Source organism: Pocillopora damicornis, chromosome 11 (genome assembly GCF_964200805.1).
Source record: "Pocillopora damicornis chromosome 11, jaPocDami1.2, whole genome shotgun sequence".
Classification (NCBI taxonomy): Eukaryota; Metazoa; Cnidaria; class Anthozoa; order Scleractinia; family Pocilloporidae; genus Pocillopora; species Pocillopora damicornis.
The window spans coordinates 17,647,865-17,664,624 of record NC_142680.1 but is presented as its reverse complement, the minus strand read 5'-3'; the positions used below and the strand labels follow the sequence as shown (position 1 = coordinate 17,664,624).

The window sequence follows — 16,760 nt, the reverse complement described above, 5'->3', positions numbered from 1 at the left end:
ACGCAGCAGATGCTGACAGAAAAAATCGTGTTTATTTCATTCTATCTTTTTTTTCTCTGTCCCTTCAAATTACGCCTGATTAATGCAAGTCTGACGACTGCGAGAAATTCTATCCAACTCCATGCAAAGCAAAATGCTCGTCGAATTGTCTGCTTTACGGCTTGTCCCACTTGTTCGACTCTCCAGCAGTAAAGAAACGGGTTCAAAGTGGACTTTAAATGTGTTTTAATACATGTAATCCCATCGATGACGACTACATTTGAAGAATAAGTTTTTCTATAATTGATCATAAGTACCGTTATAAATTCTGGTACATTAAAAAACAACTAATGGTAACTGCACCCACAGTGCACTATTTACTGCCTTCCTATATCTTGCCATGTTCAGTGCATTTGGATTGGCTGTTTTTGAACATGATCTTGTACCTGAGCCTGACAATGTCTGAGAGTGCAAAGTATCTTTGTATACGAGGCGATTAAGATCACTGAGTATGACGGTATAACTATAATACTACACCCAATGGTAATTCAAGTATGTGAAATGTAAAATGATGCAGTGGCCACGGATAAAATCCAAAACGTACCTATTATGATACATGTGCGCTTTAAAGTTACTATTTGTCTGTATCCTATTCCCAACAACAGAGCAAGAGGTGTCCACGCTTATGGCCGCCAACGTCAACAAAGACACGGTACATAATGCATAGCTTGATATGAAGGCCGCATATCGACAAAGACTCTAGCGTTCGTGAACCAAGGGTATTCAATAAGTAGCAGCAAGATGCTGGGTAACAAGACCAACCAACATATCAGTTGTTGCCAGACAACGATATAAGAGTTTCGATGGTGGATGAAGGAAGTTTCCTTGTTAAGGGCAAAAGGATTAGAAAATTTCCAAGAAATGCTGTGACGGAGAGGAAAATGTGAACTGCTGAGAAAGAGTTCCATTGTTGTTGTAACCCAACTACAACTCGTTCGAACGGCAGCTGGTGCTGATCTTAAATTATTTTCTAGATTTCCTCTTGCGAACGCTGATAAGCCAAAATTGATCGATATAAGTTTACGAATTGCCAAAATGGATCGAAAATTTTAATTCATGACAGCCTTTAATACTGAATAGCGAATATGCCTAATAAAATGTCAAAATATCGTAATATTCAATAAATTATTAAGAGAGGATTTTCAGCATTCATCGAACAAATTTGAAATATTGTGGCAAGTCACAAGTAAACTTTGAGTTCGTTTCAAGATAGAGCAACAAAAATACACAAAGAAATTTTTACAGTAACTTTATAACCGTCCTTTTTGTCTTATAAAAGCTTGAAGCTCAGTAGATTGTGTGATATCGGTCATTGTTAAAACTGTCTTTGTTTTGATGCTACTTTTCGACATAGGAAAAGTATGTCAGACAAAAATATTCACCAAAAAATAAATATTTATTTGCCAGCTTCAATAATGACAGGGGATTAAGTTTAGATGATAAAACAAAGGATTATGTTAATAAAATTACCGTAGGTCTAGTACATTTGTTATATATTTTTTTTTTTGGACTCACGCTTACCTTCAATGAGAGTTCAACTTCAAAGACTCTTTGAACATTGCAGGAGTACGTGAGAAGTTGGATTTTGTGTGTACCTTGGACGCCATGGTAAGAGAACTGATATCCTTGATCTGTTTAGAAATTTTTCAATCAAAGTGATATCGGAATGCTTTAATTGGTGTGCCAGACGATAAAACCAACTCGGAAAATAGGTCGCTTTGGCAAAGACGAGCAAGACTGGAAAGCCGTTCGAGTATTTGCAATGGATTTTAGTAAAGCATTTGACTGTGTCAATCACGAACTCCTGTCATCTAAGCTTAGGCAGTCGCCATTGAATCCCCTTATTGTGAACTGGTATTTAAGCTTTCTCGAGAAACGCCAGCAGCGAGTAGTTTATAATGGTTTTGAGGGACAGTGGCGTGAGGTTAATAGGGGTACGACACAAGGTAGTGTCAGTGGGCCATATCTTTTTAACGTGTTTATTAATGACTTGGAGATCAATCTAGAAGGTCGCCCAGCCTTGTTTAAATATGCTGATGATTCTACAATTATCGTCCCTTTTTGGGGAAACGGCCTGTGTCGCACTGACTTGGTGGATCAGTTTCTTAGCTGGTCCAGCCGCAATCGCAGTGCCTGCAATCCAACAAAATGCAAGGAGATTATTTTCCGTAAGAAAGGTTTCAGTCAGGACATCGCGCCAGTTAGTAATATACTGCAGTGCGCAGAGGTATCCATATTAGGTGTTACCTTCCAACAAAATTGTAAATACAGTAGTCACGTGCGCGCGAAGGTAATTAAGGCGAACAAGTCATTATTCGTATTAGGATCCTTACGTAGGGAAGGAATGTCTCAGGAGGAAGTAGATCACCTTTTTAACGCAATAGTTTTACCAAATTTTTCTTACGCTCTGCCGGTTTATGGTGCCTCAGATTCCGACCTTTCTGTAATACAGAATTTTTTAGACCGGTGTATGAAAAGAAAGTTTATGTCCAAGAATGTAAATATCAGGGATTTGCTAGAGAAGGCGGAGAAGACACTCTACAAAAAAGATCGAATGACCCCGAATGCCCGTACTTCCAGTTTTTACCTGAGGAAAAGAACATGAGGTACAATCTTAGAAATACGTCAGTCTCTGTCCCGAGAATCTACACTGACAGGTTTAAGAACGTTTTTAGTAACAGAATAATTTTTAGATATGATATGTAAATAGTTTATATTGTAACTTAGGATATGTGATTTTATCTTAAAAATAAAGATGATGATGATGATGATTATTATTATAATTATTAATATTAATACTACATGTTTGATAGACGCTTTCATGAACGACAACGCATAAATGCAATATCGGCCAGGAAAAGAAAAAAGGAGAAACTGACCGAATTGGCTCTGCTTTACTGCAAGGCAAAGTGAAGACTCTTCATGATAGCGACTACACCGTGTGATGGTTTCGCGACAGTCTTGACATTCGATGATGTCATGCCCCCCAGCAAATCGCTGTTCTATTTGCGGTTGTACTTTTGGTGGTTTCGGCGAGATAGCCTTCACGTCACACCACAAGCGAGCTCTACGATTAGAAAAATTTCATGTAATGCTAAGCAATTGAATGTTCAGCTAGAGCGTCTGATGTTTTACAAAGACGTGTGTACGCTGTACCATTCGACATTACGCTGCACCATCCGACATTACGCTGAGCCATTTCACACAACGCTACACCATTTGTGTGTACGCTGTACCAATCGACATTACGCTGAGCCATTTCACGCAACGCTACATTGTTTTTATGTACGCTGTATCATTCGACATTACGCCGAGCCATTTCACGCAACGCTACACCATTTGTGTGTACGCCGTACCATTCCACAGTACGCTGAGCTATTTAAGGGCCTATTTACACGGTACGACTTTGTCGCATGCGACAAGCTTACGACAGGCTTACGACACGAATTGTTTCGTGTAAATCAAACCTACAACTCGCTTACGACTCTTAAGTCATGTCGTAGGCCTGTCGTAAGCTTGTCGCATGCGACAAAGTCGTGCCGTGTAAATAGGCCTTAACGCAACGCTACACCATTTGTATGTAAGCTGTACCATTCGACATTACGCTGAATTATTTCACGCAACGCTACACGGTTTGTGCGCAAGTTGTGATACCCGGCATTACCCTGAGCCATTTCCCGCAACGCTACACCGTTTGTGTACTATACTGCAAATGAATACTAAGCTATTCGTAATTAAGCTTGTTAATTTCATGATTTCGTGTTCCAACTCGACATGGGCAACTAGACCGTTTATCATTGGCTAAATTATTCATGTTTAGGGTATATCTCTTTGATGTCTAGTTATTGAAAAACATCTACAAGCTATTTTTTCTTCCTTTCGCATCTAACAAGGACCTGAAGGTAAGGCAATATGTGATTTCCCGCGTTTTTAAGACTACATAAACAATAGAACCCTTACTCCATATGATGCTCCCAAAGTCTCCCTCAGATTCTACTTGATTCTCTTAGTTTTTAGAATAAATTTTACGCATCTGGAATCGGAGAGACATTTGTTCCGCAAAGCATAAATTATCTACAACTGAATGACAAAAACTTCCACCGCAATATTTGCATATTGCACGGAAATACTCTCAGATAAAAGTCACAACCGTTAAAATCTCCAAGTAATTAGACCAACACATCGTTCATCCAATGTTCATCTTTATTAACTTTTTTAACTACTACAATATCTCCCATTCGCTATTTACTCTTTCTCTTTCAAGGCTGAAACATATTCCCATCTAAAACAGTTCATTTCAATTCTCGTGCGCTTATAATCAGGAGTAGTTTAGTCTACAATAGTGTATTGTTATAATATGGCTCATTAGATCAATTTAAAAAAAAACATGGAGTGAGCAGAACACAGCCTTAGTATTTGGCTGGATGGATAATATTGGTTCTGCCTTTCAATTTTTTTTTTTTTTTTTTTTTTTTTTTTTTGCTGACAGGTTAGATTACTAAACAACGGGTCTATGTTTTTATCTGATATTTATCAGCATAATTAGGCAAAACCTAAAGCATCCAAAGCAAAATAGATGCTGAAATATCGTGTTTGTTTCAGTCGATGTTCTTTTTTCTTTCCGTTCAGATTATGCCTGATTAACGACTCAGAGAAATTACATCTAAGTCCATGGAAAGCACAGTGCTCGTCGGATTGTCTGCTTTACTGCTTGTCTCACTTCTCTGACTTTCCAGCAGTAAAGAAACGGGTTCAAAGTGGAGTTAAAATACATTAATATATTTGTAATTCCATCAATAACGATTACATGTGAAGAATAAGTTTTTATAGAGGTGATCACAAGCAGCATTATGAATTTTGGTACATAACAAACAACTAATGCTACCTGTACCCACAGTGCACTGTTCACTGCCTTCCTGTATTTTTCTATGTTCAGAGCAGTTGTTTGGCTCGGCTGTTGTTGAACATGATTTTGTACTTGAGCCTGATGATGTCTAAGAGTACGAAATATCTTTCTATACGAGGCGATTGAGACCACTGCGCATGACGATATAAGTATGATAGCATACCAATCACTTATTCGAGTATGTGAAACGGAAAATGATCCAGCGGCGACGGATAAAATCCAAAACGTAGCTGTAATGATACATGTGCGCTTTAAAGTTACTATCTGTCTGTATCTTATTCCCAACAACAGAGCGAGAAGTCGGTCCACGCTTATGGCCGTCAACGTCAACAAAGACACCCCACATAATGCAAAGCTTGATGAGTAGGCTACGACCCCTGCGAATAGGTAAAGACTCCAGTGTTCATGAACCAAGGACATCCAATAAGTAACAGCGAGAGGCTGGCTGACAAGACCAACCAACAAATCAGTTGTTGCCAGACAACGATATAAGAGTTTGGACGGCGGATCGAGGGAAGTTTCCTGGTTAAGGGCAACAAGGATTAGAAAATTCCCAAGAAATGCTGTGATGGAGAAGAAAATGTTGACTGCTGAGAAATAAATCAATTTTTGTTGTAACCCAACCACTAAGGAGGAGGAACATAGCAATGCTTGATGCACTTCCGTCTGTGTTCCACCCTGTGTTGAGTTTGTCGTCGCATTCATGGTGCAGGTCTTAAAACAGTTTTCCTCCTTTCGCTACGGTCTTTTGAAACTGCTGGGAACACGGGATAATACTTCTTCACAGTAACCACCTGGCCAAGAAATAGTTAAATCTTATAATTATTTATATTATCAACTCTAAAAACTTCCTCAATATATCCTACTCGTTTTATAATGGCTGAAGGAAAGGTCCATTGAGACTATTACATTTATAAATATACACCTTTCTTGTAATTTGTTATGGTATGCCTTGCATAAATCAACCCCATAAAAGTGTTCTTCTGGCTGATAAATTTCACTCAAGAACGCATTTTAAATAAGAGCTAATAAAAATTTCAAAGATGAAGACATCTGTTTAGTTTCTTATTTTTTGATAAACCTCTCTGTAGATAGAAAAAAAAATAGGGAATTGGCCTGGAACGGTATACCTAAATTGATTTTCAGGACATTTGTCGATCCGCAAAATAATATTCCCGCTGAAAAATCGTGTTCAATAAAACATTGCGACAATCTCACGCCGGGCTGGCGCGTGCCGTGAAGTGGCACTTTGTCGCCCGCTGTTGTTTGAGATTGTACAGCGGAAATGCGAATAAAAGTACAAAGCAGTTTTCAAAATGGCGGCTGAAAATAGCATTTTGAATGCTATTGTGGCTCTTCGTCCTTTACGTGATGAAGTCGATAATTTCTTTTTGTTTGAAGAAGAAGTAAAAACAGCTCTCACTTCAATTTTTGAAAAAAACCGTGTGGGCCAAAGCTCTTTGAAACGAGCTAAAATGTCACAAATTCCAGCGACAGCACTCCTGGAAGGAGAAGTGAAGATGTGGCTTAAGATGCTCCATAGGCGCCTCAGTCCAAGAATGAAGGCCCGAAGCGCTTGGACTGTAGAGTTTAAAAGGGCGATGTCCTCGGAAATATTTTCCTTAATTTTACAGATGGTTAAAAAGGCCCGTTCCGCTTATGGTGTTGTGCACAACGAAGAAAAACACACAGATATAATCTACTATAACAGAGAGAACAGACTGATTCGAGATTTTGCCCAGCTGTGGAGCAATCCTTCCGTCCTTTACACTTTGCTCAATAAATTTCATGATTGGGTCTCCACAGACACAGCACTTAGCATCCTCAGGACATGCCTTTAACAGACCACAATAGCAATAAGATGGATCATTGAATACCCTCTCTGGGATGTAGGCTACATTTTTGCATGCAGCTTCTGGCTGCTGAAAACCTTGCTGAGGTAGCCAAATCAGCATCACATATTCATGTCTAAATATTTCAACCCATCTGTTTTTATATGTTGTATTTTCACCTAATTTTTTAAGAAAAATATGCTTCGCTTCTCGTCCTTCCATGGTTACCAACCCCAACCCCTGGCCATACTTTTCAAGCACTTGACGACAATGAGCCGGGACAATGTGACCTAATGTCCAGACAGTAGGATTTACAGAACTTGGCAACAACAATGAATTTACTTTAAAATACTCATGACAGGCAATAGAAAGCTGATCAATGTGGTCTGATGTTATCTCAAATCTACTAAAGAGAGAAACACAGTCCCTTAGCCTCACAGCTAAATAAGCTAAAGCAAGAACTGTTTGACGTTCTTTACTGGAGTCTTTTTCACACCTTAGCCACTTGATTAGTCTCATGAAGTTATGACAAAAACAGCAGGAATCTTTTCCAGTAAATCTATAATGCAAATCAGCTCCAGACCCTTGAGTTTCATTAAACCATTGTTTGGTCTTGTTTGCAAGGCGCCTGGCTTTTACTTCTGTTTGTAAAGCTGTAATTACTTGTGCAAAAGGGCTATCAGCTGGAACCTCTGAAAACTTTTTACAATCAGCTGGCAGCTTAGATTTTCTTATAGCTTCTGTCAAAACTGCTTTAAAGAAGTACTGCCAAGCATTGTTCTTTAGATGAAGGGGTTCCACATGAGCTTTGTCAATATAAGAACCTAAGAGAGGCAAAAATTCCTGTCTACTACTTTGCTTGGCAATGTAATCAGTAATTTTAGATCTCTTTGTCTTTTCAGAAATTTTTTCTAGTGCTACTCTTTTCTTAAATGCTTCAACCTTGTTGACAACATTTACTCTTTGCTTGTAACTCCATGGCTTCCACTTGTTTGAACTTTCAGTTCCAAATGTACCCTTGACATCCCTACAATCAGCTAATGAAACATTAGCAAAGGGTGAGAAATACTTAGCACTAATAGTTAATTCACCTGCCAACATGGCAAGCATCTTCATGTCATTTGGCAATTCCTCCAGCTTAAACCTATATTTCATGCCTTCAAATTCATATTCAGCTCTTTCTAACTCTGCAATTTGAGGTAATAATGACCTCACATATTTCTTTGTAACAGGAGAGCTTTCATCACAGTTGGTACCAAAAATTAGAAAGTTATCATAACTTGATGCCACCCTTCTTCCAACATTGAGGAAACTGACTAAGAAAGAACACGCGCTCTCATTTTTGCCAAATGGGCATCCGTCGCCACCAAGAGCAATTTGAAAAGTGCCTGTTGATTCTGTAAAGCCTTTCAGACTTTCTTTTCTGTTCTGAGAAAGATAAAATTTGGCAAGCATTGGGAGGTATTGTCTCAAGTCTCTATATGCACCATTGACTTGGTTTTCAGTTTCTAAGCCCTCTAGATAGTCTGGGTCAATTTCATGAACAGTCCCAATGTCAATCTTTTTTAACTGTTCTACAAGGTTACTATAAGTTAGAAGCTTTGGAACCTTACAGCCTTTACAAATTGAAATACTTGTTCTTTTCCCTGGTTTGCCTTCATTTGATTTCATTGAAAGCACCAGTCTTACACTTTTGTACTTTCGTTTCCCCATTACACCACTTGCATAATATGTTGCAATACTTCGAACAATGTTGTCATCTGACTTTTCAAATTCTAACACACTCTTCTTATACTCTTTACAAACTATTCTATTGGTCAACTGCTTGTTCTCTGTCACATATTTTGTTAACTTATTTAACTGGCATCTCTTTTGCAGAGTGTCAAACATTCCCTCGAAACAGGCTGAGGAATGTTCATTTGAGCTCCCATGAATTTTGGCAGCAGCTTCAATGGTTTAATGCCTCCTTTTTCTTGCGGTCCTTGGTGCCAGTGTTGATTTTCCATTGACAAGTGCAGTAGGGCTTCTTGTTCGTGCCTGAGATACCTGTCCCTGTGACTAAAATATTGCTAAATTAGACACTGGGTAGTAACACAATTATTTAAATTAGATGTGGTTGGATGATAACAAAATAGATATTTAGCCAAATCTTACATTCAATATGTTGATGTTTACAATTTAGAGACACTGTCATTTATGACAGTCTTTACTGACCAAATGAACACAGGCACTCGCTCAGGTTTCTTGCATAGGTACCGGCATAGAAGCCTGACCATGGCTGTCATTCTGGCACTGGCTCTGTGTTAAGTGGTTAGTTCACCGAAATTGAACTTGCAAAATATTTTTTTTTTTATTTTTACAAAATTGAATATTTTTCTGTTCACATTATTAATAAAATTTGGCATAAAATTAAACCTAATCCAACCACTAATCAATGCAAACCTACAGACTTAGTTGGAGGTTGCGCCCAGCAGTTTTTTGCTGCATACTTACTGGTACTGGTAAAACAACCACAATAAAGAATCAAGAGTATACTCACAGGAATATTTTCTAATTCATTTGTTATGTCTTTGAAGTGTTCCCTGACTGTGGCCAACTGAAAGCAATTATTATACAATTGAATTTCTTTACCTTGTCAAAATTGAAATTCAAGCCTCCCTACACATGGACCTCCACCACTTTCCTATAATCCTTTGTTACAATATTCTCTGATATTGAAAATAAAAATCTTCCCAAAACATTAATACTGGACAAATTTATCTCACCTTTACTTGGGCTCGCTGGACTTTTTTGTACTCTGCCGATAGCTTGCGATTTTCATCAACAGCTTTCTCCCTTGCAACCTTGCGATCTTTCATGAATTGAGCCAAGTTAAAGCGCGTGTTCTTTGTGTGCGGCATCCTAGAAATTAACTCATAAAAAAGTAAGGAAAGAAGGCAAAATTAGGAAAACAAAAATCATAGAGCTTTTGTCAAGGCTTTGAAGTTTCGGTTCGTAGCACAAATTCTCGGATAAGTGGAGAAACTTAAAAAACTATCCTAGCCAAAAATACGATAGAAACGACAAATAAACCTTACCTTTTCTTTTACTATTTTCTCTATTGTCTCTTGCTAAGCGAACATCGAAGAAACCATGGCATATTTAGTATCAAAATGACGGGAAAACTGTGTACTTTCAGCACATTTGAGTTTTGGCGCCTTCGGACTAACTCCAGGACCGCTCTGAGGCAGTTTTCAACAGGCGTTAAATTCAGTTCCAGGCTTCTCTAAAAACCACACGGTCACAAACGCCATATTTGTGGACACTGATTGTTCCGCTTCAGAGCGCTCACCAGCCCGGCGTGATCTATTTTCTTCAGCCAAATCAAAAACTACAAATGTGAATGAATTGCAAGTATCCAGAGCACATTCTTTGTTTTCGGACTTGCTCTAAGCATCTATCGACTAGTCGCCTACCAGTTGTTTACCTTCCCTTTGTAAAACGATAGAGAAGACGACGAAAAAAGGAACAAAAAAAGAAATCAAATTATCTATTTCCTTCCTTTCTGTACCTTCAGCAGAACATCCGCCCTCAGGCTGATGTTTTACTGATGAAACTGTTAGTCATTTGGAGACGGCTTAATTTTTTGCCTTAAAAGTACAAACTGTCTCCATTCGCAAAAATAAAACACCCGTAAAATGTTTATACCACACACATGAAAGACAGTCTTGAAATAAATTGGAAACAGTACAGTACATAATTCTGAACACATTTAACAGACTACTGAAAATTAGATTAACCTAGATTTCAATCAATTTTTAAAAAAATGGTTGACATTTCGTTTCGTTATTTGGAAACATCCCCCGACTATTTTCTCTTCTTGGCGCATCTGGTCATAATTTCTAAAAGGAACCATGGCAGGTGCAAAATGTTACTTAATTAAACCATTACAACCTTAGAAAACCATTTCAGTATTTATTGATTATTCCATCCTTCGTAATTTCTCTCAGTATCATTCGAGCGGCAGCTGGTTGTGATCTTAAATTATTTTCTTACATTGTCCTTACTTTTTTTAAATTTAAAGTTCCTCTAGTGAACGCTGAGAAGCCAAAATTGATCGATGTATGTTTACGAATTGCCAAAATGGATCGATTAGTTTAAGTCATTAAAGCCTTTAATACTGGACAGCGGACATGCTTATTGAAATGTCAAAATATTGGAATATTCTAAACATCTTCCTAAAATAAAATTTACGGATCTGAAATCGGAGAAGTATTTGTTCCCGCAAAGCATAAATGATCGCCCATTGTATAACGGAAACTCCCACCGCGATCTTTGCATATTACACGGAAAAACCACTGAGATAAAAGTCAAAACCGTTATAATCTCCGAACATATAAAATTACTCATCAAGGTCGGTGGACTTAGATCCCAAGTAATTTAAAACAATGCCCAACAAACCGCCCATCCAATTTTCATCTTTATCAACTTTCCCAACTTCTAAAATATCTCTCATTCACTATTTACTATTTCTCTTTCAAGGCTAAAACAGTTCATTTCGTTTAATTCTTATAAATTGTGGGCTTATAGTGGGGGACCTCCCGTACCTTTATGCCCCTTTACCTCCCGACCCCCACCCTTAATCGTGTTGCTCCCGTCTTAAGGTTAATCAAGAGGATATTTCTTCTTATACGAGACTTTGCTACTTTCACAAAAAGCGAACAAGGTCACGTGAATTACTAATGAAAATTATGGACACGGGAAAACCACGAACTATAACACCGCGAATATCCTCTGACATCAGTAAAGGGCAGTCCGCATTATAAATATGTCTTAATATAGTATTCATTTTAGTCTTTGATCGCATAATTGAGGAAACCATCAGTTTCTCAAATTAAACAGTACTGAAAAATCTTAATCATTGAGGTTGAAAAGCATTGTACAAAACCATAAAGTTTTAAAGAAAGCAATTTAACGGTGGAGATATGAAGCATGCGTTCAACGGAAAAGTACGCTCATACTATGTTTGTGATAACAGTGAATTTAAGTAAATTTCAGTTCCTCGTTAGCGCGCAGCGTCATGACTTATCTTATACGAGACTCTACACTTTAACAGAAAAAGAAACAGAGCCCGCCGCTAGTATCTTAAGATTTAAGTGAAGGGTATCTCGACCATGAAACGCTTGTGTACCAATAGAATTCGAATCTAGCGCAATCTCTAAATCGTTCGTTCAACCCACCTCAAACAGAGTCAAGTTAATGGCTAATGTAGATCATAGCCACCGGAAAACCACATAATGAAGCACCACGGATTTCCTTCAGCGGGGACAGTCCACAACATAAATAGAGGTCTGATTTTAGTTTTATGATCATCAATTTCTCAAATTGAACGATACTCAATAACCTTAGTTAATAAGGATAACTTATTCGGTATAAAGCCATAGAGATTTGAAAAAGTCGCCGAAGAACTGTGGTGGCCATTGAGTCGCGCCATCAACCGCTTTTGTGAAGGGCTAACGCTCGAAACGAAACATAACTACATATTGCAAACACAAAGCTCAAAAAAGCAGCTACTGTGCTTTGCCATAGGACCCTTACCTCTCTACAGTTATTAAATAACTAAAGCTTATAAAAACTGAGTGACTAGAAAAGATTTTCAATCGCACTTACCAAGATGTTAACGATGCAGCTGATACTTTGAAAATGAAACAACAAAATGAATGAATTACTTTTCTTAACCTTTCGAACTTCCGCCCTCACAGTGTTTTGGGTATTCCCCTACCCCCTCTTGGCTTATCGAAATGAAGAGGAAAACTTTTAATTAAATAATTTTTTTGTGCTCGTATGCCTGTCAATCGGGTCCTATTTGAGTTGAAATTTTCAACAGTTGGTGGTCATATGATAAAATGCTTTTTGACTGAATTTGGTGGGGCCGAACGGTCATGAAGCAAGGACCTCGCTGCGCTCGGTTCGTAAGTCCTGACCTCGAACCAAATATTTTGCCGTCTCGCCCTCCCACTCAATCACTAAATACACAGTATTTCGCGGGTTTTGTACATCGCACATTTATCACTCATGATGTAATTAAACATGAAAAACGAAAAGTGTTATTCTTTTTTGAATAGGGAACGTCAGGCTTTAGTGTTTACGTCTTTTAAATGTTTGATTTTTACCATAAGATATATCATAGTACAACCTAAGTAAGCTTCTCTCTTGAAACGGTAAGCTATCTTTGCGTGATAATCGACTGATTGTCTTCGTGAGTTTTCATTTTCTAGCAGCAGTAATTTTCATGATCGAAACCAAAATTGCTAAAATACTGAGTGACTGTATTTCGGTTTGGCACGTCACACTTTTATAACTAATGATGGATCTTAGAATCCAAAATTTAAACATCTTACTCTGTTTAACCGAAATGTCAGGCTTCAGCGTTCATCCCTTTTGGACCGGTTGGATTTGAATCACGAGATCGAGAATACAACTAAAGCTTCTGTCTTCAAACAGTTAGTTATCTGTGCGTGAAAATTGACCCATTATATTCATGAAATTTTCATTTCCTCGGACTGGGTGGATCGGGTAATTTGCTCGAAAATAACCACATTATTGGTCTTACCTTTGAAGGCGTTGATTCAGTGACTAAAATATAGCAAAAAGTAGATGAAATAAGAGAGAGTAGCCTGACTTCCAGTAATAACCAATAGCGTAAAACTATAGAGAAGATGGAAGAAGAAATAATGAAAATTCAAATTATTTATTTCCTTCCTTCCTTCCATTCTGTCTTTTCAGTAGAACATCCGCCCTTATCACACTCTTAGAAAGCCATATCAATATTTATTGATTATTCCATCCTCCTTAATTTCTTTCAGGGTCATTCGAAGGGCAGCTTTTTGTGATCTTAAATTCTTTGGTTACATTGTCCTCGTTTTTATTAATTTAAAGTTCCTCTGGAGAACGCTGAGAAGCCAAAATTGATCGATTTATGGTCATGTATTGACAAAATGGATCGAAGTCATCGTTGAGTCTTTAAAGCTTTTAATACTGGATGGTGGATATGCCTATTAAAATGTCAACATATTGAAAGATTCCAAAAATTATTACTTTTTTTTTTTTAATATGCATTTTTCTGTTTTTGAGGCACTCAGAAAAATATCGATTTGGGTTTTCTTGTGATCGGCAAATAAAGACCATTCATTGTAGTCACAACTATTTAGAATGAAGTTTGAATTCGAAATTTAAACTCAAATTATTTGACTAAGAGTCTCGCTTTTTTGCAAACATATGAGAAAATATCGTAAAAATTCCGTATTTCTCTTTTCTCCGCATGCAGTGACTACCGACCATCAGTTTCGAATTTCCCTTTAGAATGTTCCATGTGTGTCAATTATATCTTGTTTTTTCTTGCCGTTCATATTTTTTCTTTCTGACAAACGATCTATCCCAAAAGAAAGTCATCTATTCTTACAAACTGCGACGGTCAATTTCCCGCATTTCTTAGACTACATGGAATGAGTAGAAGACAACTTTAGCTTTAGGCAAGAAAACAAGCTGCGAGTTAGTGGAGGCCCTGCCATACAGTGCGTCGTAGGAAAGTCAAGGAGATAACACCTCTCGGCATCTAGGCGATATGAATTCTGTCATTCAATTTTTCTTTTTGGCGACAGAGTTAGAATACTATATCATGGTACTGTGTATTTATTTGATACTTATTAGCATAATCAACCAATTTAACGGCAGGGGTCGTAAACTAATTGCATCTGAAAAGTAGGCTCAGTGATGAGTGACACTTCCTCCATTTCCTCACAGAGGATTATAACATCTTTCTTCGTGAGCACGCGGTGTCTTAGACTGAACTCTCCTCTTATGGGAGACTTTGGTATTTTCACAAAAAGCGAAGAAAGTTTACGTGAATTATTAATGAAAATTACGGAAACTGAAAAACCACGAATTGTAACACCGCGAATATATTCTGACATCAGTAAAGGACAGTCCACATTATATTTTAGTTTTTGATCACGAGATTCTGGAAACAATAAGTTTCTCAAATTAAACAATGCTGAACAATCTTAGCTAATGAGATTGAAATTCATTGTATAAAACCATAAAGTTTTGAAGAAAGCAATTTAACGGTGGAGATATGAAGCATTCGTTCAACGGAAAAAGTACTCTTAGTACTATACATGTAATAACAGAAAATTAAAACATCTCTCTTCGTGAGCGCGGAGCGTCATGACTTATCTTCTTATGCGAGACTCTGCATTTTAACAGAAAAAGGAACAGGTTACAGCCCTTTGAAAAATATGTACCTTAAAACATTTCGCTAGTGTCCAAATATTTACGTGAAAGGTATCTCGACCCCGAAACGCTTCTGTAGAATTAGAATTCGAATCTAGCGCGATCTCTGAATCGTTCGTTCAACCTTCCTAAAAAAAGTCAAGTTAATAGCTAGAGTAGATCATAGCCAACGGAAAACCACGCAATGAAGCACCACGGATTTCCTTCAGCGAGGGACAGTCCACAACATAAATAGACGTCTGATTTTAGTTTTATGATCATCGATTTCTCAAATTGAACGATGCTTAATAACATTGGTTAATGAGAATAACTTAAACGGTATAAAGCCACAGAGATTAACAAGTCACTGTAGAACGAATTCTTTTTCACTGTGGTGGCTATTGAATCGCGCCATAAGCCGCTTTAGTGAAGGGCTAACGCTCGAAACGAGACATAACTACATCTTGCAAACACAAAGCTCGGAAAAACAGCTACTAGGCTTTGCCATCAGTAAAAGCCTTACCTCTCTACAGTTATTATATAACTAAAGCTGATAAAAACCGAGTGACTAGAAAAGATTTTCAATCGCACTTACCGAGATGTTTACGATGCGGCTGATGTTTTAAAAATGACACAACAAAATGAATGAATCACTTTTCCCAAACTTCCGAACTTCTGCTGTCACAGTGTTTTGGGTATCCAGATCACTTGTGTTTTAGCTTATTCCCTTCCCTTCTCTGGGTTAATCGAAATGAATACGAAAACTTTTAATTACATCATTTTTATGTGCATGTATGCCGTTCTATAAAATGCTTATTGACCGAATACGGTGGGGCCGAACGAGAAAATATTTGGCTCTCGGTCATGAAGCAAGTAGCCTACGTGTAGCCGTACCCTCCCCCGCCAAGGTGAAACGGAGGCGAGGCAACGTCTACGCAAACCTGACGCCAATCGTGTTCCTTCACGTCACCCTTTTGCAGGAAAATATATAATGATGTTTTATTGGTTAACCCCTTTTGTCGATTCTTTCCTCAATTCTGATTGGTTCGAGTTGGTAATTAATTTTCATATTAACAAACAAGAAGGTGAACAAAATGTTTTCACGGTCAACTTTTCAGATAACAGCGATCTACGACGAGGTTTTAAGGAGGGTTTGCGCGACGTTTAGGATAGAGACATTTCAAGGAGAACAGCAGAAAGCAATAGATATGTTTTTCGATGTCTCCGTTTCGTTACCAACTGGCTATGAAAAATCTTTATTGTATCAAGTCGCGCCGGTGATCAGTCGCCTCTTCTCTCTTGAAGAAAGTGGTCACTATATTTATTGTGTCGCCCGTCAAAACTATCACAGAAGACCAATTGCACTATCTTAATGTACTTGGGCCAAGAGGATCGTCCGCCCTCAACTTTCGGTCTCTTTGCGAACGGTGCTGCGAAGATAAATTAAAGCTAATTGTTTCTTGCAGGGATTCTTTCGACTGAGTAAAGACTCGCTCTTTCTTCACATTTGCAGCGTAACTATCTCTTGAAGAAATCTTTGAAATCCTTGAGATTCTGTGGCAAATGATCCAACTCTTTTCGACGGCCGTGGCACTATTTACAAATGCAAGCAGAAACTGCAAGGACGTTGAAATCTAGTTTTGCGAGCGCAATGTTAATCAAACATCGTCCTCTTCTAGCTCTATACCAAAAAAAACGATCATAATCTTTTCCTACATCCTTAAAGCAAAGAA

At 38.0% G+C, this 16,760-nt stretch overlaps 2 protein-coding genes across 4 annotated transcripts in view; both read right to left on the bottom strand.

The window, feature by feature from the left end:
* Window positions 1-15,765, bottom strand: part of LOC149037896 (melanocyte-stimulating hormone receptor-like) — a 100,802-nt gene extending 85,037 nt beyond the window's left edge. Inside the window, exons 1-2 of one of the 3 annotated variants that reach the window (XR_016180846.1) lie at window positions 15,623-15,765; window positions 4,225-5,467 (exon numbers count right to left, since the gene is read on the bottom strand). Coding sequence is in view for 1 of the 3 variants with exons in the window: in XM_089186540.1 (XP_089042666.1) it covers window positions 4,703-5,650 (948 nt within the window). In the remaining 2 variants the exon portion in view is untranslated. Of the gene's footprint in view, window positions 1-4,224; window positions 5,740-15,622 lie in introns of those variants that run through there. The other 2 variants (XM_089186540.1, XR_016180845.1) reach the window with 2 other exon arrangements.
* Window positions 6,346-10,146, bottom strand: LOC149037897 (uncharacterized). The gene is made up of 3 exons (XM_089186534.1): window positions 9,543-10,146; window positions 9,317-9,373; window positions 6,346-8,835 (listed from the first exon to the last, which is right to left on the bottom strand). The coding sequence occupies exon 3, from the start codon at window positions 8,665-8,667 to the stop codon at window positions 6,574-6,576; it is 2,094 nt and encodes a 697-aa protein (XP_089042660.1). The 5' UTR covers window positions 8,668-8,835; window positions 9,317-9,373; window positions 9,543-10,146; the 3' UTR covers window positions 6,346-6,573.
* Window positions 15,766-16,760: the final 995 nt, after the last annotated feature.

Bases quoted from the DNA above. Each gene is read 5' to 3' on its own strand.
- LOC149037897 (XM_089186534.1), bottom strand. From the start codon at position 8,667: ATGTTTGACACTCTGCAAAAGAGATGCCAGTTAAATAAGTTAACAAAA.